This window comes from Corythoichthys intestinalis, chromosome 21 (genome assembly GCF_030265065.1).
Source record: "Corythoichthys intestinalis isolate RoL2023-P3 chromosome 21, ASM3026506v1, whole genome shotgun sequence".
In the NCBI taxonomy this organism is placed as follows: domain Eukaryota; kingdom Metazoa; phylum Chordata; class Actinopteri; order Syngnathiformes; family Syngnathidae; genus Corythoichthys; species Corythoichthys intestinalis.
In genome coordinates, this window is record NC_080415.1 from 11703462 (window position 1) to 11730582 (window position 27121).

The 27121-nt window shown below is 40.5% G+C and overlaps 1 protein-coding gene and 1 non-coding gene across 2 annotated transcripts; both read left to right on the top strand.

Annotated features, from left to right (window-relative positions):
• The first annotated feature begins 1449 nt into the window (after positions 1-1449).
• Positions 1450-1520, top strand: trnag-ccc (transfer RNA glycine (anticodon CCC)). Its single transcript has one exon. It is a non-coding gene; the product is annotated as a tRNA-Gly (tRNA).
• A 353-nt stretch (positions 1521-1873) lies between these two features.
• On the top strand, positions 1874-23543 carry fbxw10 (F-box and WD repeat domain containing 10). Its single transcript, XM_057826859.1, has 12 exons — positions 1874-2406; positions 4638-4811; positions 6636-6766; positions 6850-6951; positions 10921-11027; positions 11207-11410; positions 11494-11615; positions 17627-17781; positions 17850-17992; positions 21070-21231; positions 21300-21469; positions 23326-23543. The coding sequence occupies exons 1-12, from the start codon at positions 1920-1922 to the stop codon at positions 23541-23543; spliced, it is 2175 nt and encodes a 724-aa protein (XP_057682842.1). The 5' UTR covers positions 1874-1919.
• Positions 23544-27121: the final 3578 nt, after the last annotated feature.

Here is a 27121-nt window from a genome sequence, read left to right on the forward strand (position 1 = left end):
AGTTACTTAGTAACGCGTTACTGACAGCACTGGTGGTGAATGATACAAATTTTGCTCCCCGTCAATAACTGCAACTTTGCGGTTCTGCGCATCCGTGTAGTGTTAAAAATGGCCGCGACTGCATCGGTTTCAAAGTAAATAGTACAAACTTCTTCAAAGAAAAGATTATTTTAAGTTTGATATGGACGGACATGTAAAAAAGGTTTCCTCAGACACATCCGGCCATGTTAGCTGCAAACAACAACTGCACGCCACTCTCTCACTGTTAACGTCTTATCCGTGTCGTTAAGCATTAATTTACGCCATATCCGTGTTGCACATGTATGTTTATGATGTAACTTGTTTATTTAGCACCTTTAGATAACATTAAAAGTCCAACTGAATGTAAAAGAGGCCTTATTCACCTGGACAACAGCTCCGGTTGCAATTGTTGATGAGGCAAAATTTGTCAGAACACCGGCAACAGAGAATTCGTGCTGCCAGCAACCTAGTCCAAACCTGCTAATAAATCCTGCAATATCCTGTTTTCTGCACAATTGCAACAAATCCAGCAGATCCATCCTGGAGTGGTTGTGTATTGGTACTGTCTCCATGGTACAGAAACCAGGATATTGCAGGATGTCTTAGATGTCAAATATTTTTGAATTCTCTGTTTATCTCCATTAATGGCAGTGAATGAGTTAAGGAGCAAAAATGGAGATGGAAAGTGGGAAATGTAAGGATGTTAATATTTCATGTGTAGTCAGGATCGCGAGAGAGAAACTCAATTTGGGAGTTCATGCACAGTACAATATCGTCTCCTAGCGGTCGTCGCAAGAATTAACACTAATTTGACTTATCAGGCTGATGTAACGTTGTGCATTAATATTTTACTGTCTATATTCTTATCTGTATCTAATAATATTGCTGCCATAAATGTCCTCCGTAGCAAATTAACAAACTAGGTTCCAAGGCGACGGAGACGAAAGGCCGGATATGATATGGATATGGCTAGATGTTCATACACGCTTTGAGCCATAGAAGACGAGAGTCGTCTCTTGTCGGCCGTTTTTGCATTTGGCGCCAAACATGATTTGGTTTGTCATAAAATTTCAGAGATGGAGCAGATATTAGGTGAAGTTAATTTTTAGTTTTTTGTCAATTAAAACCCCATACTTTATGTATGAACTGGAGCCGCTAATGCAAGATGGTCCGACTGAGACTTCTGTTTTTTTTTTAAACATGATATTTATGTTAGATCAAAATGGCGCATGAAAACAACTTTACTCGGAAGTTGATTCATCACGTCTGAATCACACGGTCTAGATTTGTCAATAGTATATATTGTCCACTCATAAATACAAGCGATGAGTTCAAGAGGATGCACAAAATACTCTCACAGCTACAAGAGCGTTGCAGTGCTGCTATGGTATATTCTATATACAACTAAGTTCGCTTTGTGGGGACACGGCGCCGCTGGTGTAGTGGTATCATGCAAGATTCCCATTCTTGCGACCCGGGTTCGATTCCCGGGCGGCGCACGTCTTTTTTTCCCTCGTCGTTGTTGTTTTTTTTTAATTTTTTTAACAGCCGATATTTACAAATTACATATTTTGCATGTTGAAACAGCTTCATAATATATATTTCTACTTATGATTGAATCAATGTGTTTTGGAATTCAAAACAAATTGGTACTATACTCGTCGTCACCTTTGAAGTGTAGCGTGTGTCTGTGAGTAACAGCGGGTATGCGCACCATCATGAAGACGCAATTACAACACATGGACGTAGTTGTTCATAAAAGTTACATTTAAACTCTTTATTAACTGATTTAAAATGAATTTCAAACACACGCCACAGACTGTGATTGGATCCCTCCTGGGTAGCAGTAACGACCATTGCTTGGTAACTACGCGTCCAATTCAAACAATCCAGTTCAAATGTCGGAGTCTCCGGTCTTGTCAGTCCCTCAGCCGACGTGTAAAGGCAGAACCGTGAAGCCGTGTGGCATGTGCCCCTCCTGCCTCTTTGATCGCCCCAAACCAACCCAGCCCACGCCAACGCCATTGGACCTGTGGAAGATTTCGGACGAGCCCCGTCGAAGCTTTATTGTGGGTCTGGTGGTGCGCTGCAGCAGCGTGCCCGTCCTGGAGAACATCCAGAGCTCATTGCGCCTCACCTCGTGGAACTTGCTCAGCTACGCGCCGTCCAAGGGCAAGACCTTGCCGGAGCTTTACGCACGGCTCAATCGCAAGACGCAGCCGTCAGCCTTGATCCGGGAGATCTGGGACTGGTTCGACGACACCCCGGAATGGGTTCAGACGCGCTACCTCTGCCAGCTGCTACTTCGATGCGACCCAGAGCTGCTGAGTATGGCCAAGCACCTCATTGGAGTGGTGGTGACGAAGCTCCAACGGCAGGAGGACGGTAAGAAAACACTTCAGGTCCACAATCCAACATTTTTCAGCTCATAATTCAAGCGAATAAGAGTAGAAATTGTGTTAAGCCTTTCAGGGACATTGGTCATTTCAATGGACAACTATTCAAAACTTTAAACCCACCCCTTTTATTTAATAACCCCTTCAGGTCACTCGTTTAAAGCAAGACTAGAGAACTTTTGAACCTTTATAAACTATTTTCATAACATTTGTTATGATATGTCAACTTACAACTATATCTTGAGGTGGTCTGTATTGCTTTCACCAGCACTAATTAACTTTGAGGAGGGTGCCAAAGGCAAATGTGCTGACTGCTTTACGTCAAGGCCGGCCCAGCCTATACGCTGACTGTGCAACTGCTTAGGGCCCCTGACCACTAGGGGGCCCCCAATCTGGCAACCTCATTTTATACGTTGTTAATAGAGCATCGTGAATAATGTGGCGCGTATCGCCGTTTATCTACGCAAACATCCATTTTCTTGTCATTGCCGGCAACCTGGGGAGTGACGTTGAACCTGCTTTGCGATGATTGGTGCTCAAACTTGCTTAAAAAATAGATGAAGGAATATGTCGAAGAGAATTTATCCTTCTTGAGCAGAGAAACGAAAAATCTGATTAATATACAAAATATGGACGTTGCATGTATGGGTTTCACCGTACACTGTAACGAATTGGTGGGCCAAAAATATGGGCCCCTTATTTTGCTTAGGGCCCCCAAATGGCCTGGGCCGGCCCTGCTTTACGTCATACATCGCCTCCCCCTTTCCCCATTTATTATAAAGCCGTAAGTCGATGCAAACGCTTTCCATGAATTCTGCAAAGATTGCAGAGCAAAAAAAAAAAAAAAAAGTTCGAGGAGAGAAAAAAAGGGAGGCTACCACGATACTAAAGAATAAACATTAGCCTGGCATTTCACAAGCTGGCGTGATGCTGACTTTTTCGGGTGGGTTGGGGGGTTATTGTTGGTTATTGTTTAGCCACAACTGGATTCATTACCTTATTCATTACCTTACTCTTATTCATCCTTCACACAGTCGTTGGAAACAGAAATGTCGTTCAATCCATCTGCAGGCAAACGGAAGATTGATTTTTGATTGATTGATGATTTTCCGTTATTATGCGGGTGTGCGCTGGTCCTCATGGGAAACACAGTCTTCCTGAAAGCAAAACACTACCGCTTTTGTCCACCGGTTTCGCTAAAATTAACCAAAACTGAAAAATTACATAGTCTTGCTTTAACTCATTGGTGACGGCAGACGTCCAGTTCATTTTGACTTAGAGGGGCGAATGGACATAGTAGTACACTGGTACCTCTACTTACGAACGTCTCTACATACAGAATTTTCAGGTTACGACATGCCTCAATGGGAAAATATTACCTCTTGTTACGGAATAAATTTCAGGATACGAAAGGCAAAAATACAGTATTAATGCTAGTCGCAGCTCCCAGAGTTAACTAAATATAACATAGTTATAGCTGTCTGCCATTGGCTATTGCCTAATATCTTCCTGGCATCCAATTGGCTAAGAGGGACCTCTACTGTATGTGTATGTTTATGTGTGTCCAGACGTTCTCCCCTCGTGTTCCGAGAGTTTTACATGAGTGTATTAACTTTTATTCTTTACTCTGATCTTTGTCTTTTACACACTCTCATTCATGTTTATTGTGCAATAATAATTGTAACATGAATTTGTTACATGTTTTGATGCTTTTTATGCTTTATAAAAGATTTATATGTCTGAATATTGGTGGCTTGGAACGCATTAGGGTGTTTACATATAAAACGTGTCTTTACTTACACAATTTTACAGAATTTTCAGTAAGTAGAGGTACCTAAGCGCTATATAAGTATAACACCATTTAACACCATAACTCATTCCCATTAACAACAATAGATGTTTAATTCGTTTAAAATGGAAAGACTGGTTGTGATTGCTCATCTTTCAGCTCCAGTGACAGGATTCCGTCCAAACTATTTTGATGAAGGGAAGTGAAATTAAAACAAATTGTTTCTGAAAAGAGAAGGGAGAAAATCTAACTTATGTACAGTACATGAGGTCTTCCAACTAGCATGTCGAGTGCCATCACTTTTGTACGATACATTCAGCCGCTTATTGACTAATCATGCAATTCTGCGGAACATATAATTAAACAAGGCGACCGTACGTGCTCCTTTACCAAAGCATTTGCTTATTGTTTTTTCTGATGCGTTTTTTCAGTTAAGAGTTGTAGCAGTAAACAGCGTGAGCAGGCCAGCGGGGACAACTTGCAGGATGATATGATTCTTCTAGTCGGTGCTGTCCCTCAAGGATCCTCAAGGTCTTCATTTGGACTCAGCAGACCACGAGACTTTATCGGCGGCCTTCCCGCTGACCTGTCCAAGAGGATTCTGGGTACGTTCACAACAACAGATAGCACCCTCCAGTGGCGTGGGTGCTGTAGGGTATTAAATAGAAATGTCGAAAAAGTTTTAGTTTGTTAATAACATGGTCATCACCTGACACCTTGCTTGCTACCGGGTCATGTTGAATAAGGCGCTATTGGAACGTAAAAGCTACTGACAGTGGAGGCGTTAACATGTAGAAAAAATGACTTTTAGTGAAGAATTTATTCAATTCAAGGTCAAAATTGAAGATGATTATGATGATAGTTCTATAATACTGCCCAGCAAGGAAAGGTTAGCTGCAGATTTAGCACATGGAGTCCAGAAAGGAAATCTAATCTATCTATCTATCTATCTATCTGTCTGTCTGTCTGTCTGTCTGTCTGTCTGTCTGTCTGTCTGTCTGTCTGTCTGTCTGTCTGTCTGTCTGTCTGTCTGTCTGTCTGTCTGTCTGTCTGTCTGTCCGTCCGTCCGTCCGTCCGTCCGTCCGTCCGTCCGTCCGTCCGTCCGTCCGTCCGTCCGTCCGTCTTCAAATAGGTATAAGACATGCTTGCATTGTAGCCATATTATTATTTTTTGTTGCTGTTGAGCTTCCGTCCTACAGAGCACTGTTGATTATCCGTGTGCAACTGACCTGTGACCTTTGAGTTTTCTGATGTGTTCATGTATCATTGTGCCGTCTAGCTGCAGGGATTTGCATTATAATACACGGGCACTTTTATTTCCAATACAAAAACTCTAACACACGCTGTAGGTGAAATAGAACGCTGTCTTTGTAGTAGCCTAGTAGTAGTACATAAACTATCCAGCATACGTGTGTACTGCTTAGGGCTGCAGCTACGGAATATTTTAGTAGTCGATTAATCAATGGACTAGTTAGTTCGAATAATCCGATAAGGAACATGAAAAATTAAAATACCTGAGCTGAGCCTCAAACGGTATAATTTTTTTTTTTTTTAAATGAGGATCTATGTACAACAAAGGAACAATTGGCTAATTTACATAGAAAAAGTCCGCTAGCTTAAAAGTTTTTTTTTACAATGCTCTTCACAAATGGTTCGGACAAATATTCCCACAAAAAACGGCTAAATATACCTAAAAAACTAATTTATGAATGCATTAAAAATCATTAGCGCAAACAAAAACTTACGTTGGTCTTAACAGGGAGCAGTTGGATTCAGCCATCTGAAAATAGGCAGACCAGAAGGCAGTGCATTCACCCTCATCAATGAAACTAAATGCAAACACTTTCAAAATAAAGCATTACAACGCCACTTTAATTAAACGAATACTCGAAGCAACAAAATTTTATTCGAATATTTTTTTCTAATCGAATACTCGAGTTAATCGATTAATCGTTGCAGCACTAGTACTGCTATTGTGCAAGCCTTGTATGGAGAAAACGCGTGGGCATGAAAAATTTAGACCGAAACTGCTGTTTATGGATGGGGAAAAACTAAAAAAGATCCACAGCACCCCCTGCTGTGAGTGACTTCCAGCACCCCTGGCACCGTCACATGTTACCTTAATTTTTGGACTATAAGGCGCACCTAACTATATGATGAACCCATTAAATTTGACAAGAAACTGAAATATTTCACATATAAGTCACACTGCTTTGAAAGCCACTGATGTCCACATTGTATTACAGGACATTTACACCAAAAGACACGCAGGTCACTAGCCTGTAATAATCCATGAATTAGTCGCATTGGACTATAAAACTAAGGGTTCTTAGGGTGAAGATTAGCAGTTTTATAGTCTGGAAATTATGGGACATATTTTAATTTGGTGTTCAGTTTGCATTGTATGTTGATGTTCTCTGTGGAGTCAGGGCTGCTCGACGAGGCGACGCTGAAGCGCTGCATGAAGGTATGCAAGCATTGGAAGCACCTAGCAGGAGAGACCATGGAGGAGATGCGCTTCAGGAAGCTCTACCAGGAGCAGGTAGAGGCCATGATGAAGGTTGGTGCACTGTTGGTATAATGTATATTGTAATTATGGCTTTTGGTGTTGATGCTGCTGTTCTGACATCCGTTTGTATTTAGCGCTACAAAGGTGTATATATGGTCAGCCCTTCATACGCCAGGATTGTTGATGTTGCAGTGCCTGTGATGCACAACGAGACTGGGGACGTGAAACTGACACACGTAAGCCGATAATAATATAAATAATGTTTAAATTAGAATAAATAGTGTGTTTTTGAACTTATTTAGTATATTTAACTGTCCTATTGGCCTAATTATTGGCAATTTACACTTATTAAGTTTATGGTGATAGCATAGCATGAAGTTATGCAAAATACTAAGATTAGGCCGCATGTTAATTCCAAAATAAAAGGCATGTTTATTTTTGAAGATTTACTGTAGCTACTGAGGACAATTATGCAAAGCTAAAACTATGTTATTCTAGAACTCAGCTTACTATACATGTTAATTCTCATGATGGAACACAGCACTTTAATTGTTCGGATGCATGTAAGTCAGTCAACCAGTGAATACAGTGGTATGAAAAAGTATCTGAACCTATTGGAATTTCTCCCATTTCTGCATAAAATCACCATCAAATGTGATCTGATCTTTGTCAAAATCACACAGATGAAAAAAGCAGTGTCTGCTTTACCTAAAACCACCCAAACATATATACGTTTTCATATTTTAATGAGAATAGTACGCAAACAATGACAGAAGGGGGAGCAATAAGTAAATGAACCATGATATTTAATATTTTGTGCCCCCCCCCCTTTGGCAGCAATACCTTCAACCAGACGCTTCCTGTAGCTGCAGATGAGTCTGGCACATTGATCAGGACTAATCTTGGCCCATTCTTCTCTACAAAACTGCTGTACTTCACATTTCTGGGATGTCTGGCATGAAGCGCTGTCTTTGGGTCATGCCACAGCATCTCAATGGGGTTCAAGTCTGGACTTTGACTTGGCCGCTCCAGAACTTGTATTTTGTTCTTCTGAAACCTTTCTGAAGTTGATTTACTTCTGTGTTTTGGATCATTGTTTGTTCGCGTATCCATCCTCTTTTTAGCTTCAACTGTCTGACAGATGGCCTCAGGTTTTCCTCCAAAATATTCTGATAAACTTTCAAATTCATTCTTCCTTTAATGACTGCAAGTTGTCCAGGCCCTGAGCCAGCTAAACAGCCCCAAATCATGATGCTCCCTCCACCATGCTTCACGGTTGGAATGAGGTGTTGATGTTGGTGAGCTGTTCCATTTTTCCTCCACAAATTCTGTTTGTGTCACTCCCAAACAATTCAACTTTGGTTTCATCAGTCCACAAAATATTTTGCCAGAATTTCTGTGGAGTGTCCAAGTGTCTTATTGCGAACATTAAACGAGTAACAATGTTTTTTTAGACAGCAGCGGCTTCCTCCATGGAGGTCTCCTATGAACACCATTATTGGCCATAGTTTTACATATAGTTGATGTGTGTACAGAGATATTGGACTGTGCCAGTTATTTCTGTATGTCTTTAGCAGACACTCTAGGGTTCTTTTTTACCTCTGAGTGTTCTTTGGTGGAAGGCCACTCCTTGGGAGAGAAGTAACAGTGCCAAACTCTCTCCATTTGTAGGCAACTTCTCTGAATGTCGATTAATGAACATCCACACTTTTAGAGATGGTTTTGTATCCTTTCCCAGCTTTATACAAATCACCAATCCTTGATTGCAGGTCTTCAGACAGCTCTTTTGACTGAACCATGATCAAACAATGCTTCTCATCAAGACAATTATTTCCAGGTGTGTGTTTTATAGTGGGCAGGGTAGCTTTAAACCAATCATCAGTGATTGGGCACACACCTGACTTAAATTGTTTGGTAAAAAATTGTTTCAACTGCTAAGTCTCCATACGCAGAGAGGGTTCACTTATTCATTTTTCCTCCCTCTGTCATTGTTTGCATGCTATCCTCATTAAAATATGAAAACCTATAAATGTTTAGCCTGGTACTCCAAACTCACCGCTGTTCCAGCTATTGAGTCTCTCCACCATTAAGCGGATAAAATTTCCAGGGCGGAGCAAGCCACAGCAAACAGAGAGCGGAGTGGACCAATCAGCGACGGGCGGGACGAGGGACTTGCGCGCGGAAGTAAACATTACGAGGAGAGCGGAGTTTATTCAACATGGCTAGCGCGAGACAGACTGTTGTCAATGACTTGTGTCTATGTGTTTTTGGTCATTTAAAACTGATTTTACCGTGGATTGGAACATATTCTCGGCTCTCCTGTTCGCCATCTGTGTTGTTTTGGAGACGACTTCCGACGCGGAAGAGTGACGTTGCTCATTAAGAATACGTCACGCAAATAAACGAATCTGATTTGTTGATTGATTTTGTACTTGCTCGAGAGGCCGTTAATGGGCTGGGTCCCAGACTATACTCTCAGTGTTTGAAAAACACAGGGAGAACAGTCTGGCCGTGCCAGGCAAATAAATGTTTGGGTGGTTTTAGTTAAAGCAGACACTGTTTTTTCATCTGTGTGATTTTGACAAAGCTCAGATCACATTTGATGCTGATTTTATGCAGAAATGTGAGAAATTCCAAAAGGTTCAGATTTTTATTCATACCACTGGATACGTCTTGTTTGTATTTTTTTTAGCTACTGTAATTATCTAGTTAGCAGAGGTGGGTAGTAAAACATTCCATTTACACTTACCTATATGTGAGTTGATTTGTGAAGAATAAAAGCTACTCTTACTCCTTTAATTTGGGCTACACCAGTCGTTACATTTTTCCTTTTTATTCTACAAGGTGTCCATAAAGTCTCTTTACCATTTCAAAAATGTAATAAAAATGCAATTGATTAGATATTTTATTCAGATTTGTTCTATTGTATTCAGCATTTATTGAAGTTTTTGTTTTTACCTCTTTTAATACACTTCTACATGGGCACCATTAGTTGCACGAAGCACAAATGACTCTTCTGCAAATGTTTACCTTGACCTTTTAACTGAATATGTGGCACCACAACTGAATGACCTTCAACCAACCATCATTTTTCAGCAAGATGGTGCACCACCACATTGGGGGCTGCATGTTCGTGGGTTCCTCAATCAAACATTTCCAGACCAATGGATTGGAAGGGATGGGCCAATTCCTTGTATCGAACAAAGATAGGGGACATTACTGACCTTAAGCGAAGGATTAGGGATGCCATTGCCACAATTGATGAGGCTATGCTACAGCGAACATGGCAAGAAATCGAGTACCGTCTTGATGTGCTTCGTGCAACTAATGGTGCCCATGTAGAAGTGAATTAAAAGAGGTAAAACAAAAAAAAAACTTCAACAAACGCTGAATACAATAGAACAAATCTGAATAAAATATCTAAACAATTGCATTTTTAATAAACTTTTGAAATGGTAAAGCGAATAAGAGACTATGGACACCCTGTACATATTAGATTTCACTTTTTTTCCAAGATACTCCTACAGTGGCGCTACCAGTTTCACCAATGAGACGTCGCAACAATAATCACATGACTCCATTATACTAATTAGACTCTAGCTCTTTGGACGAATGATGCTTATTTCTGAATTCTTTTTCTCTTGCCGGAATTCATTGATGTTTTGGGGATTATTTATTTGGCTTAATGTAATGTGTAATTGTAATTAATGTAATGTAGTACATTACAGTCCTTCTCTTCAAAGCATAGTAATAACAGTTCATGTAGGTAACCTTGTGCTAAGAAAAAAAAAAAAAAAACACATCGTAGGCGGTTACTCACAATGTTACTTCTTCTTCAGTATTCTTTTCACCAAATACTTTACTAGTAACTGAGTAAATTTTTGGATGACTTACTTTTACTTGAGTAATGTTATTTTGAAGTAATGCTACTCTTACTTGTGTAAAATTTTGAGCTACTCTCCCTACCTCTGCTAATTAGCATAACAAAGCTAAGCTTAGCGTAGTTTGCAAGCTTGCTAAATGATGCAAAAACTACCACTTATTACTTTGTTAGTTATTTAGCATTATTATGACAAAATCTATGCTTAGTTGATTAATATTTGTCATCAAAACTACAATCTATTAAGTTACTCTTGATTGTTTGGGTGCAGACAGAAATCTAAACATGTATTAAGATATGATTGATGTGGTTGTGTATTTTGCAGCTCTGGCCCTTTGAAGCAGCCTACGCCAACATCAAAACTAAGAGAGTGCGGATGGAGGAGCGTAACATTTACTGTGGGGCATATTTTACATCTGTGCTGATTGACGAGTAAGCATCTTTTTACATGAAGTGTGGGCAAACATTTTTGGTCGAAGGATCACTTTTGAACTTTAAGCGAACAGAATGGGTCCTTAGTGGCCCATACTTTGCTAACCCGTTTTCTAACATAGGGGCCTTTTTTTCACCGCCTCACCATGTCAGGTATTACTGTACATTGAATTTTTCAGTGAAGACCCCCACCGCGTGGTGGACTACAAAGGTGGACCCCTTATGAGTACGGCATCCAAGGACCGTGCTGTGCGTCTTCTGTACGTGGGGACTGTTGCTAAGCATGTGGCTCTGATGAAAGGCCATGTGGGTAGCATCCGCGTGGTCCTGCTCTGTCCAGAGCGCCACCTGGTCATCACGGCCAGCTGCGACTCCAGCATCAGGTAAGCGAAAGTGAGTGTAGGGTAGGCACCATTTAACTTGGTCATTTTTTCTATTATCACCATTTTGTTTTTCTACATTGCAGGTGTTGGAGCGTGAGGACAGATCAATGTGTTTTGGTGCTATATGGTCACTCTAGCATGATCAACTGCTTAGACATACACGGTGATAAACTAGTGTCAGGTGCCAAAGACTGCACTGCTAAAGGTAAAAACTACATGACTGTAGATAGAATATAATATATACAAGTCTGAGAGTGAATACCGTATTTTTCGGACTACAAATCGCACCTGAGTATAAGTCCCACCAGCCATAAAATGCCCAACGAAGAGAAAAAAAACATATATAAGTCGCACCGGAGAATAAGTCGCATTTTTGGGGGAAATTTACTTGATAAAATCCAACACATATAACAGATATGTCATCTTGAAAGGCATTTTAATATAAAAATACAATAGAGAACAACATGCTGAATAATTGCACAGTGTACAGTGCATGAACAATGAAATGCGAATATACTGTCCTCACCAGGACGCTACGGCTCGGTCCTGGCTATACAGCGAACTCCCAAATGATGATGCTGGACATCCGTATAATTTGCTGAATCGGTTAGCATGCGTTCGCTAGCAGTAGCACATCGTTCAAACAACCACAAAACTGGCTCTAAGTATCCGAACGCGGGTGGAAAACACAACAACAACAGAAAAGATGATAAATATAGGCGTTGCCTCTGTAGAGATATTTAACAAGCATAAACAATGAACGTAGGTTCGCAGCCGTGTTTCTCTCTCGCTAACTCGCCCACTCACAGTTACGTAGCTGTCCATCTTCTTCTGGTGTGTGAGCGCTCTTCTTCTCGTAAACAAGTGCGAGTGCGCCCCCACGTGAGTGTGAAAGCGCCACAAACTAAAAGCATGCATTTCAATATAAAAAAGTCAATAATACAATTCAACACACATTGCCAAAGGCAGAACGCGAATGAGGCCATAGCTATTAAGAGTTATTCAGATAACTAGCATAAAGAACATGCTAACAAGTTTACTAAACCATCAGTGTCGCTACAAAACACCAAAATAACATGTGAAATGATATCATAATGTGTTAATAATTTCACACATAAGTTGCTCCTGAGTATAAGTCGCACCCCCAGCCAAAATATGAAAAAAAACTGCGACTTATAGTCCGAAAAATACGGTACCACTTTTAGACTGTCCAAGACTTGAAGCATAGCAAGCCGTGCAAGCGTTATTGTCACAAATACTTAGTCTCTCCAATGTAGCAGTCATTGCTCTCCTCACTTCACTGCGTGAACAACACTGCGTGAACAACATTGCTTAATCCAAGCATATCATTAAGGACCTTGTGGTGCAACTGTAGGGCATCACACAATTTTATTGCTCCTATAGTTTAAGGGTGGGGTGTCTTACTTGTAGATTATACATGTCAAAGTAAATGACTTGTTTGTGTTGTACATATGCAAGTAAATCACTTGTTTGTGTTATTATTATTGTTATTTTGTTGAATCTGTGACCTTGTGGCGCAATGGTAGCGCAGCTGACTCCAGATTAGAAGGTTGCGTGTTCAAATCATGTCAGGGTCACATTGTATATTTTTGCCTTTTGGCATTTAGTAATCAGATGGAACCTTTCTGCGATATAAGTGTCTAAAGTCCTCTAAACTCTGTGAAAAAATGTAAATTTACATGAAGATTATTTTAGCACTCAAATATGGCTTTTTTTTCTTTCTTTTTTTTACCATTTCATAGTTATTCCACCAAAAACTTCATGAGGGAACACCAACTTTTTTTTTCCCAGCAATTCTGGTTGGAACTGAGTTGATGATAATTTCAAGGTTTCTAGTGCTGCGCTATCTTGTACATGTTGAAAGAATCATAGATTGGTCACACTTCAACAAGAGAAGAGAAAGTCTGTGGATAGCATACTAGCAGATTGCAAAAAATCTGCAGCTCATTCTGGGTGTGACATCTTCTGCTTGATTTTTTCGTGGGCGGGGCCAAGGCAGCTGAGAAAGGAAGACAAATTAGGATATTTCATTATTAAGCCTTTCCTTTCTTTTTTTAATGGATTTGTTTCAAAAATGTGGTCTGCTGTCATCTTAAAGTCACTTGCTGTAGTATTTCATTGCACTTTTAACTCTTGAAAGACTCTCGTCTAGGACCTTATGGCCCGACAATACCGTATCTGACTCTACTATGTCACACACTGTGCCTATTTTGGTTACCACAAATAATTGGCCAGGGACAAGTTCGAATTCCCATTGTTGCTATTAGGGATGTTCCAATCACATGATCGGCAGATCACGCCATTTTCCAGAAGATCGGAATCGGGTGAAAAAGATCGGGTTTTTAATTTAAAAAATATACAGTGGTACCTCTACATTAGAATTTAACTCGTTCCAGGACCTTGTTTGTAAGTCAAAATGGTCATATGTCGAGCAGGATTTCCCCGTAAGAATACATTATAATTCCATCAATTCCTTTCCACAGCCCGAAAACCTACACTTAATCCTAAATAAATACTGCTGGTACTATTACAGATGGCAGTTACACATAGCAAAACAAATTAATTATAAATAAAAATCGGAATAATAATATAACTTTAATAATAATAATAATTCCTGTAATAATGTAACGAATCGGGTTCTAATGTAGATGTGGATGTGTTTTGCGTACTGTACCTGAACGCACCGCGGGGCTGACATCACAGTGAGATAGGTGCGTGTGGTAGAGATTTTAGTTTCACTTTTAATGTCCTGTTGTTTTTGGCATGTTATGCGGGGGACAGAAGGCGTGTTATGCTGCACAAATTCTGAAATAAATGATTAAAAACCTGACGAAGTTGGCGATTTCCTTGCTGATGTTACCACAATAGTAATTGTCATCTTAATTTATTAAGACTGGCGAACGAAGGTCAGAGGAGGACCGTTGAGATAGGAGACATTCTACGGCCATATTGTCGAGCCAGCTCACGGACACGCACATTTCCCTGTTCATTTCAATGTTAGCGTCACCTTTTTTCACCACCTGTACTAACCTTGGAGCCTATGTTGATTTCTCTCACAAGAAAATCCGGCGTGCGTCCGTTTTGCGGGAAAAAAAAGAAACCAGCGCTGACATAAAACGTCATATTCGAGCATGTCGTCGGATGTAGAAACAAATGGCGAGTCAAATTTTACGTCAGATGTCGAAATGATCGTGTGTCAATTCGATCGTATGTCGAGGGACCACTGTATTTTTTTCTGCTTCATGCTCTTACAGCGCCACATTCTCCCTACTGCAAAGCAACGCGACCAAACTTTACAATGTAGCTGATGTTTGGCACTTAAAGTTAACAATGATTGACAGGTTTGTACCTTTGATCATGCCAGAGAACCTTCGGTACCCTCTACAATCAAAGGTACAAATGTGTTAATCATCGTTACACTTGCAGCCCAGTCATAAGTGTGCTGTGGCAACTCATTGTGTAAGTGAGAGGCTGTTCTCAGCAGCGTGAGCATCAAAGTGAGTGGATATGAGTGGACCCACTCAATGAAGCATTTAATAAAGACAAGCATTATTCTAAGTTACTGTTCAAAAATAATTCACATTTTGAAGGCGGCAAGGTGGGGCAGGGGTTAGAACGTTAACCTCACAGTCCTGGGACTCTGGGTTCAATCCCGGTTCCTGCCGACCTGTGTTGCATGTTTTTCCCGTGCCTGCAGGGGTTTTCTCCTGCTGCATCTCAAAAAACCCTTCATGGTATGCTGATTGATCACTCCAAATTGTCCGTAGGTGTGAGTATGTGCATGAATGGTTGTATGTCTAGGTGCCTTGCGACTGGAAAGCAACCTGTTTGGGCGTAAGGTAATCGATGCCCACCCCACCTTCTGCCTGGAGTTAGCTGTGATAAGTTCGAGCACCCCTACGACCCTCGTAAAGATAAGCGTTTCAGAAGATCAATGAATGTTATGGAGAGTGATTAATAGTATAACGTTAAAGATGATGATGGAATGAAAAATGTGGGTATGCCTATGTTTTGTACTGTGCACCTTCAGAAAAAATGTAGGCACGCCAATGTTATGCAATGTTAATGTTTTCCAATATTGTTCAGGCCTATCCAGAGGTTGCGCTATACTTTTTCGTTGTCTGTCATTTTGACTGACAGGGTCATAAAAATCCGGTCATAATCTATTTTTACCCGTCACTTAAATTTTTAAAATGATAATAATGACATATTCAATAGCAGTGTTGGTCAAAAGTGGTGCGTTACTTACTCAGCTCTGAATAAATTGAAGAAACTACCAGCCATGTTGTGTCTACTCTCTGCTCTGTTGATTTGTCATCCAAGACTCGGGGTGCTTTCAGGTTTGAGAATAGCGCACGTACTTCTGACTCCAAGCTGTTTGTCCCTGCTCATTCAATTAGGCTACGTTCATACTACAGGTCTTAATGCACAAATCCGATTTTTTTGTCATATCCGTTTTTTTGGCGTGCCCGTTCAGACTGCCTTTGTCCATTGAGACCATTCAAGTATTACGTATGCGCTCTAATTCGCAGTCCGACACGCGCCGGTGCGCAGAAGCATTAAAAAACAAATGACAAGTCATCCGTCATTCCAGGGCTATCATATTTTGCTTTTCAAAAGGAGGACACAAATAACAGACATAAATAATCCCCGTTTAGGCTTATATTCACAGTTTATATGGATTGATAGCATGCACGCACTGTCCGTGCATGTCACACACACATACGGGTAGTTTGCCCTGACTCTCCAAGACGGGCTGCAGCCAGACCCCTCTCCCGACTCTCGGCCGTGTAGGAAATGTTGAAATATAGCTCACATAGAGCAGAGAGAAAACCGATCATTCTCATGCTTATCCTCAACCCATTTTAATTTTTTTATGACTGTTGTCAAGCCCGGCCCTTCCCCAAAAGCCGTGTTCACTGCAAGCTAGGCGCTAATAACGCACAACTGAAATCGGATTTGGGACACTGGACGGTACAGACCGCCGCGACAGTCTGGAAAAATGTGGCCCAGATCGGATTTGAACAACGTAAAAAAATGACCCAGATCGGATTTGAAATGGTCCACTTCTATGCGACTTGTCCCGTTCAGACCGTCAAGTTAGTGCCTGACTCGAGTCGGAAAAACACGAAAAAATTGGATTCGTGCATTAAGACCTGTAGAATGAATGTAGCCTTAGACAATGCTCTCCAAAGCTTCCTAACGTTTCCGTGTTTGCTACACCTGAATGCTAGTTCAGACATTTTTCCGAGTAAGGCCAGCGACGTCATGCATCAAGAGAGACAATAGCTTATTAATATGCTCACTCGCCATCCTGTGGTCTGGGGTGTGAATTGCAACCTGTCAAAATGACGGATGAACTTCAGTTTTTTCCGTCACCGTTTTAAAAAACCGGTCAACGACGGAAAATATTTGGTTAACGCGACCCCTGGGCCTATCCCAAACAGAGGTATTCAAGTTATCTGGTGAAAATTCATGTATATATATATATATATATACATATATATTGCAAACTCACAGAACATCGCAATTATACATTTTTTTTCAATATCATTCAGCTGTAATTTATGTATATATATATATATATATATATATATATATATATATATATATATATATATATATATATATATATATATATATATATATATATATAATATATATATATTTACTTTTTAAGTGCTAAAAAGTAACAAAATAATCCAGAAATGCAATAGCATTGCCAACTCCCCGAAAAAGCAAAAGAGGAAGTACTGTAAAAATTAATGTACTTTATTATTATTATTATTTTTTGTTTTTCAGTGCAACAGCATTGCCAAAAGATACAAAGATATATACGTTTTATGCTCCGCAACACTCCCGGAAAAAGCCGAAGAGGAAGTACTGTGAAAAGTATAGTAATGTAAAAGTAGTAGTAGTAGTAATGTAAAACTTTTGTTCATATAAAAAAAAAAAAAAAAAACTTTTTTCAGTATGGGATCGGGACTCGTTATCAAAAGATTCTCAAAATCAGGTGACTCGGACTCATGTGCAAAAATATGTGATCTGGACATTCCTAGTTTCTACCATGTTTAACTCTTAATCATACGTTTGTATGTTCAACTCACATCAGCATTGGTTGTGGACTTTAGTATTTACAAAATAATGTATATCTTCTGTGTTTCAATCCTCGCATGCTCATGTTCTCTCTGCCAGTGTGGAGCCTGGAGACCGAAAAGCACTTGGAAGACTTTAACTTCAAGCACCGCAGTTCTGTGCGCTCTGTGAAGATCAATGCCACCACGGTGTTCAGTAGCTGCGACAGAGGAGTCGTCAAACTGTGGGATGCGGAAAATGCTTCGCTACTCAGGGTGAGCTTCTTTCAGCACCCGTTGACTCCAATGCTAAGACCTATGTGGTAATTTACGTTGGGCGTAAGGTAATTGATGCCCACCGCAGCGCAGTCCGATGCATGTTTGTGGATGAGTGGCACCTCTTGTCTGCTGACACCAATGGTCAGGTGATGGCCTGGAGTATCAAACGCGAAACCAAAGGATGCCTCATGACGTTTAGTCATCCAAAGTAAGTGCTGCCTCCATTTCATTCAACAGTCATTTATTTATCTATTTTTCATTCAACCATTATTACACTTCAAATTAGTGTTAAAATTGGGTTAGTGTTTCAAATTAGGATTTGAGTCTGATTTAGTTTCAAGCTAGGATTTTTAACTACTATTGCTCTTTGAGTTTAGGGCTTCAAAATGCAAGTCACCTGCTACACTATGAGTAAAATGTCAAGTTTGCGGTTTTAGCAAGGCTTTGGTTTAGAGCAGTGCTTCTCAATTATTTTCTGTCACGCCCCCCCAAGGAAGCCGTAAATGTTTCGCGCCCCCCCAAACTCTCTGCCGCCACTGTAAATAGTACCATTTGTCTCTAAAATTACTATTATAAATACGCATCTGCCTAACATTGTGTCCTTTTTTTTTCTAATAAAGAAAAAAAGTAACATAGATCAACTTATAATAAAGTATAACTTTATTAACATTGTTTTGTTTGTAACAGAGAAGACTTGACGTGCATCAATTTGCCTGAATTTAAAAAAAAGTCACATCCAAACTGTAAAAAATACACTCAAGGTACATTTTTGACCATTTGATACAGAAAAATAAAATGTAATAAAATCAGTAAACAATAACAAATTAAAATTGATTAGAAACATTCACTCATGAGGACAATATGCCAAAAAATTTGACCGAAAAAACAAAACTGAATAAAAGAAAAAAAAGAGTGTCCTTGGACAGGACAGTTTTTATTTTTGCTGCTCACAATATTTACCTCCTTTGCAATGGTGTGGAGTTATTTTGCAATGAGCATGCTAACAATGCTCACTGGATTATTGATATAACACTGACAAAGCAGGACGATTGTTGGCAATATTCGGCACGTTTTCACTGAAAAACAATCAAGCGGCTTATCAATGAGATTGGGGTCTAATGTCTTTAAGTGGCGTCTTAATTGATTTGGCTTCTGGCTGTCCGCTATAATTATTTTTAGACACAGTAAACAGTGGTCTTTCCTCATCACCCACTATATTAAAAGTCAAAGCTAAAAGGCAAACAGCACAAAAAAAGCGCATTCTTGGCGGCCGAGGTAGAACCGTAGGTGAGGGCGGTCGTCGTGACGATCCCAAGCCGAAAATGGCACTTCTCGGGCGGCGACGTGAGAACCGGACAAGACAGTGGATCGCTGCGTGAGTGAGTCCGGTCGGAAAACGGCTTTCGAAAACGGCGGTGGCACACTGCTCTTCATATCTGTTTTCTGTGTGTGCTGAGTGCTCTTCCTTAGTTCAAAAATGCTGCGCGCACTCTGAAAATGAGAGCGCCACTGCCACCTACTGAGTGGATGTGCAAGTACACTTTATTCCAGTACAGCAAAAAAACAAAAAAAAACCTTTTCCCCGAGGTCACATGCGCCCCCCTGGCATCGCTCTGCGCCCCCCCAGGGGGGCGCGCCCCACTATTTGAGAAGTACTGGTTTAGAGCCAGTGTTAGAAATTTGGTTTCAACTTCAAGTCAGCATTATACATTAAACAAAGTTTAAGACGTTGTTAGGGTTAGAGGTCGAGCGATATGGGATTTTCAAATGCCAATGCCAATATCTAAAAAAATTTTCAGCCGATTTTGTAAGCCGATAAACTTTTTTTTTTTAAGCACGTACATTATGAAGGCATTTTTTTTTCTTTCTTTCTTTTTTATTTTTTTTAAACTGATTCAACAGCTTCAAATTTACAATGATGATCTGAGACTTGTAGGATTAATTTGGTCTAGTGCTACCAAACCCAACGAACGCAGCACTTCTTTTTATGATTATACACACTCAGCAAGAACAGTACATTATTTTCAAATAATTAAACCCACCAGGACAGTAAGACAAGATGTAAACAAGTGACAGTTTAAGAGGAAGCTTGCCATGCTAAAGCTAATGCTAACGCGAATGCTACGCTAACAGTATGAGTTACATTTTGAGTGTCACTCAGTATCACTCAGCATCACTCAGTAAACACCTTAAAGGCTAAAGCAACACTGCATATTCTCTCATGCTAAATAAAAATCTTACAATACAGTGATCCCCTGTTTTTCGTGGTAAATGGCGACCTGAACCTTGCCTGGCACGGCCAGACTGTTCTCCCTGTATTTTTCAAACACTGTGAGAGTAGTCTGGGACCCAGCTCCTTAATGGCCTCTCGAGGTGAACGAAAACATCCGTCCAATCAGATTCGATTATTTGCGTGACGTGTTCTTAACGAGCAACGTCATTCTTGCGCGTCAGAAGTCTCCACAGCAACACAGATGGCGAACGCGAGAGCCGAGAATATGTTCCAATCCGCGGTAAAATCAGTTTTAAATTACCAAAAACACATCGACACAAGTCATTGACAAATCTATCTCGCGCTAGCCATGTTGAATAAACTTGTCCATTATCACGCTAGTTTCTTGTCGCTTTACCAACGTCATGTCCGCCCGTCGCTGATTGGTTCACTCCTCTGTCTGTTTGTCGTGGCTTGCTCCGCCCTGGGAATTTTATCCGCCGGATGGTCGCCAGACTCAATCGCTGGAACAGCGGTGAGTCTGGAGTAGGCTAACCTGAAACCGCCGCGATGGGCGAAAAACCGTGAAGTAGAAAAATGCTTGGCTTTATTAAATGCTTCATTGAGTGAGTCTACAAATCCGCTGTTTAACAGCTTAAAAGATGATTGACGCATGTGGCGCTTTTAAAGCTCGTCACTCTGGCAAGATCAAACACATTCATCGTTAACTTTAACGTTTATCGGCCGATGTCAGATGTTGTAAAAAAAAGTCCATATATTGGCCGACGTCTAGTTAGGGTATCAATTCTGAATCATAGTTTTAAACTGGGCATAGGCTTTCAATGAGGGTTAGGCTTCCAAGGAAGGATTCAGGAGTTTTTAACACTAGGAAGTCAGGAATTTTTTTGCTATGCTGAGAGTCTCTGAGAAAAGCCAAATTGCTCTGCTTTAGACTATTTAGTATTCAGGTTTCAAATTAAAGTTTCAAGACAGGTACACAAGGTTGTTTTTTTGGTGACTGTTTATGGACTTGGATGCGTGAATGCGATCCTTGTGATTGACATTCCCTCAAGGGAGGTCAAGTCTCTGACGCTGGCTTACCTTCGAGTGGTCACCGGTTGTGTGGACGGAAAGATCCGTGTCTTCAATTTCCTAACGGGAGACTGCCTAAGAACCATAATGGTGGAGGCTGAGACGACTGGTCGCATGCTGTCGCTGCACTTTTGCGAGAACAAGTTGGCCACACTCACCATCGCATACATGAGCACACATCATATTGAAAAACATGCTTCTTTCTTTCTAGCATTTTAGTCAATGCCACTTCTTGTGTGAAGCTCTACCAGTTTGCTAAAGTCTTCTGGGATTATGATGAGCCGGCAGCTAAGGGAAGCGCCAGATTGGGCTGTGATGAGCCACCCAAAACTGACGTTCCCTCCACCTCTGTCCGGACAAATCACATGACCACAGAACAAGGTAACCTTTAAAGTAAACTATTGTACAGGGGTATGAAAAAGTTTCTCAACCTTATGGAATTTCTCACATTTCTGCATAAAATCCCCATCAAATGTGAACTGATCTTTGTCAAAATCACACAGATGAAAAAAAAACGGTTTTAACACCCAAATATTTATAGGTTTTCATATTTTAATGAGGATAGCATTCTAACAATGACAAAAGGGGGAAAAATGAGTAAGTGAACCCTCTGCCTAAGGAGACTTAAAGAGCAATTGAAACCAATTTTTACCAAACAATTTAAGTCCCAATACGTGCCCAATCACGGATGAGTGGTTTAAACCTGCCCTGCCCACTATAAAACACACACCTGGTAAGAACTGTCTTGATGAGAAGGATTGTCTGATGTGCATCATGGCTCGGTCAAAAGAGCTGTCTGAAGACCAAGGATTGTTGTTTTGTGTAAAGCTGGGAAAGGATACAAAACCATCTCTTAAAATATGGATGTTCATCAGTCGACAGTCAGAAAAGTTGTCTACAATTGGAGAGAGTTTGGCACTGTTGCTTCTCTCCCCAAGGAGTGCCCGTCCACCAAAAATGACGCCAAGAGTACTCAGAGAGGTAAAAAAGAACCCTAGAGTGTCTGCTAAAGACTTACTGAAATTTCTGGCACAGTCCAATATCTCTGTGAACACATCAACTATATATAAAACTATGACCAAGAATGCTGTTCATGGGAGGACAGGAAGCCACTGGTGTCTAAAAAACCCCATTGCTGCTCGTTTAATGTTCGCTAAAAGGCACTTGGACACTCCACAGAAATTTTGGCAAAATATTTTATGGACTGATGAAACCAAAATTGAATTATTTGGGAGTAACACACAATATCATGTGTGGAGGAAAAATGGAACAGCTCACCAACACCTCATCCCCATCGTGAATCATGGTGGAAGTTACCTGCCTCAGGGCGTGGACAACTTGCAATCATTAATGGAAGAATTAATTTAAAAGTTTATCAGGATGTTATCAGGAAAACCTGAGACCGTCTGTCAGACAGTTGAAGCTAAAAAGAGGATGAATGCTGCAACAAGACAATGATCCAAAACACAGAAGTAAATCAACTTCAGAATGGTTTCAGAAGAACAAAATACACGTTCTGGAGTGGCCAAGTAAAAGTACAGACTTGAACCCCAATGAGATGCTGTGGCATGACCTTAAGACAGCGATTCATGCCAAACATCCCAGGAATCTGACTGACCTACAGCAGTTTTGTAAAGAAGAATGGGCCAAGATTAGTCGTGATCGATGTGCCAGACTGGCTACAGGAAGCGTCTGGTTGAAGTTATTGCTGCCAAAGAGGGGGCCCACAAAATATTAAATGTGATAGTTCACTTACTTATTTTTCCCCCTTCTGTCATTGTTTACATTCTACCCGCATTAAAAATAAAAACCTGTAAATGTTTGGGTGGTTTTAGTTAGAGCAGACAGTTTTTTCATCTGTGTGATGTTGACAAAGATCAGATCACATTTGATGGTAATTTTATGTAGAAATGTGAGAAATTCTAAAAGGTTCAGATAATTTTTCATACCACTGTATGTTTCCGATTATGTGGTGGCTGCCATGCTTAAACCCATCACTGAAAAGAGCATTAAAACAGAACAAATTCATCATCACCGCTAACTTGTATAGCCTATTTGTTTGTTATTGTTGTAAGCGTCTTTGTGTGGTTTGAAAAGCGCTCTAGAAATAAAATGTATTAATATTATTATTGTTGTTTTTTTTCGCGGGGTGTGATGTTGAGTTGCTGCCAAGCTCTGCAGTTTGTATACATCATCCAGTCTACTCAGTACAATCCCTCGTTTTTGTCTTTTCACAGGAAAAAGCCTCAATCACCCTTTGACTCCCGACGCCAGCCAGCGAACACGTCGTGCGGACCAGCTCAGCAGCCCACGCTCTGAGAATAACACACTACACGGCCACCGTCGCCAACTCTCGACATCTGTCCGTAACCAACAGCGACACAGCAAACCAAATTCGACAGACAAACTCCACCATTTGCAGAAAGATCGTGCAGGTGCCAGGAAAACAAAGTGAATGTTTTTTATTTATTTATTTATTTATTTATTTATTTTTCTTTTTTATGTAGTCTTTAGTGGACATATTAGGGAAAAGGTACTTTTCATATTTGGATACAAATACATTAGTTGGGTCTCTGGAGTGCCTGCCTGCTGATGAAGTATGAAATTATACAAGTCATGATGAAGCTGCACATTTTCTCATTTAATTGACTTCTGATTCATCCAGAAAAGATTATGCTATTAAGTGACATTAAAACACAATTCTGTATAATCAGATAATTTCACAGCCTAGTGGTGTTTTTGCAGGACCCTTTCTCAACGGATCACCACTCCAAGGATGGAGCGTACAGCTTTGTGAGATGAGTGAGCTGTTAGTCTGTTTAGTTCAAACATGCATCATTGTTTGAATATTAGTCACGGATTTTCTAGATTAAAAGACAAAACAATGATGTCCCGACATTGTTAAAACAACAAGGGCTAAAATCGGTGGCGGTAATTGGAATGGCCCCTGAAATGCCCTTGTTAGTGTTTTAGCAAACCGTGGCAAACAGTGAATCCTTTTCTGAAGTGAGAGAGGAGAGAATGTTTTTGGAGTAGGCCTGAACGATATATCGTTTGAACATCATCATCGTGTTGTGCGGATGCGCAGTATACTCGCATCACAAAGACGTGCGTTTTTTTTGTTATGTTTTTTTTTTTTTTTTTTTTTTGAACACGCAAACTTGTTTTTCTGCTTCATGGTCATACAGTACCACAGCCTCTAGAGCTCCCTCCTCCGAAGCAGTGTGACCAAACTGTTTTTCTTGGTCAACAGTGTAGTTGGCGTTTGGTACTTTAATGATGATTGACAGGTTTGTAGCTTTGATCTGGCCAGAGAAGACTCTGTAGCTCTATGATCAGAGCATAGACTTCACCATCAGTTGACAAGAAGGCTCCCGCAAACATTGCGCACGGCTTCCCACTGGGGGCCGACCCAGGCAGAGCATTTGACTTTCACTGTGATAAACTCAAACACATACTACGTTCAAACACCAGATTTAGGTGGAAAAAGGATGAACGTTTTATTGCATACAAGCATGCAGGAGTGTCTCAAGAGTGATTTGGTAGAGGATTCAAGGTAATTTTTATATAAAATAGCCCCTTGCATGCACTTTGAAACGTGGGGAACAAAATGGATGAAAAAAAAAATAGCGTAACTAGCTTGAAATATTAACGTAAAATGAATGATAACTGCCTGGTCTTTGCTTTTAACCAAGAATCTAGACCAAGGGTGGGCAAACTATTCCACAAAGGGCCGCAGTGGGTGCGGGTTTTTGTTCATACCCATCATGAGGACAGCCTTTCACTAATCCGGTTTCTTACAAGTGCAATCAGTAAATTTCAGTCAGGTGCTTCTTGTTTCCACTGATACCTCACTGGCTAAACTGTCTGTGCTGAATAAGTTTGAACAAAGACCAGGACCCACTGCGGCCCTCGAGGACCGGTTTGCCCACCCCTGATCTAGACCATGGGTGTCCAAACCTGTACTCAAGGGCCGCTGTGGGTCCTGGTTTTTGTTCCTACCAATTGAGCACAGACAGTTTAACCAATGAGGTTTGTGCTAAAACAAGCAGCACTTGACTGCAATCAATTGATTACACTTGTGAGACACCAGATTGGTGAAAAGATGTCGTCTTGTTTGGTAGGAATAAAATCCAGCACCCACTGCGGCCCTATGTGGAATAGTTTGGACACCACTGATCTAGACTGTTCTATGTTCATATCTATTGAAATTCCGGGATTTACACATTCATTTACTAGAATTTTCAACTTGAAAAGCTCTTTGTTTTGTGATGGCTGCCACGTTGGATTACACAATAACGTAATTTCAGCTCGAAACATTTAAGTAAAATGAATGATAACTGCCCGTTTTTTTTTTTTTTTTTTTTTGCTTTTAACCAAGAAACTAGACTGTTCTATGGTCACATCTATAGAAATTCCGGGATGTACGCATTTATTTACAAGAATTTTCAACTTAAAATGTCTTTGTTTTGTGATGGCCGCCATGTTGTATCCATGCACAGTAGCGTAACTTTAAATTCAAATGATCAGGTAATTTTCGGCCAACTCCCTGTTTTTTTGGCAAAAAAGGAGAAATTTAGACATTTCTGTGTCCATACAAATAAAAAAATCTTTTTATTTTATGTAACATTTCAATCTAAAAACGACGAGGCCCAGATACACGGCAAGACGTGCTGAGGCAATAGCAACATTGGAATTCATTCATTCATTGTGAACACAAATACATACAAATTGTTACAAACTTTACTGGTTCATCTCTGCTTGACAGTGTCATGCTAAGATGTTTTACCACAACATGAAGGATAATGTGTGTATTGCCTTGTTGACCAAAACAAACACTCAACAAAGATGGCAGCGACACTTGGCCCCTGAGGGCTACATGCCGCCACTAGCTAAAATATTGCAATATTATTTAGGTAGTTGACTGTAACTGATTAGCTCGCTTTGTCAATAATCGTATTTGAACACTAGATGTCAGTATTGTATCGTTGAATCGAGCTGAACTGATATCAGTTGGTTGCTATGGAGCATTACTTTGTCACTTGTTAACTGATTGTTATCAGATCTATCAATGACAAATTCTTTTTCCAGTCAACCAGTTTTACGAGAATAAAATTTCCATTTTAACAGCTAGTGATGAGAGAAAGCCCAGAACTCCAAATCATTTCTAATTATTTGTTCCGGTTAATGATCACGTGCCACCAGAACTGGAAATTTATCTGATGTTCCTCACAAATCCTTCTCAAAAGCATCATTGGCAAATCTTTTGGTGGAAGATGAAGTAACGTCATCATTAGAAGGATGGGGTGACCTCTCGCCCCCTGCCACCCTGCCCTCTTAGCCTGCTGCCTCCAGGGCATCATTAGGCTTGAGGATCAGGGGTGGAAGGCCTGCGCAACCCCCCATTTGCTTTGACAGCATCGGAACAGCTGGAAACAACAAAGAACCCGGTAAAAGGACTCTTGTCCATGGATAATAAGTGCAAAATCCTAGTAAGAAAAGAAGGCTCAGCTTTTATGTATGCATGAGGCAAAAGTTTGACAGAATTGACAGGTAAGGTCTCAAGGGTCTGAAGGGTCATAGCATCAAAAAAGAATCATTTGCACACACCCCATCTCCAAAGGAGCAACACATTTGCATCACAGTTCATTTGTCACATTAATTTCCACCACACTTTTTTTACGCTGCGTCACTGGAATGCTTGGAACAAATCCTCATCAAATGAGCTCCCACGTGAAGGCGGCATTCAATGGAGCGCGAAGGATCTCAGAAGATGGAAGTTTGCAAATGACAGTTGTAATGCACTTGCAAAAAATGGGGAAAGAAGGTCATGTAGGTCGCATTTGATGCTACATTTGAAGGATGCCTCTGGAGTGCATTTGGGCCACCACATTTGCTGACTGCATTTGTAGTTGGCTTCATATGAAGGTCACATTTGTAGCCTGTATTCCAAGGGCTTTGCCAGACATTTCACCGGGGCACGTGCCCCAATAGGCTATAAATTTAACTAGTACAAAAAAAGCTTTGGAATTT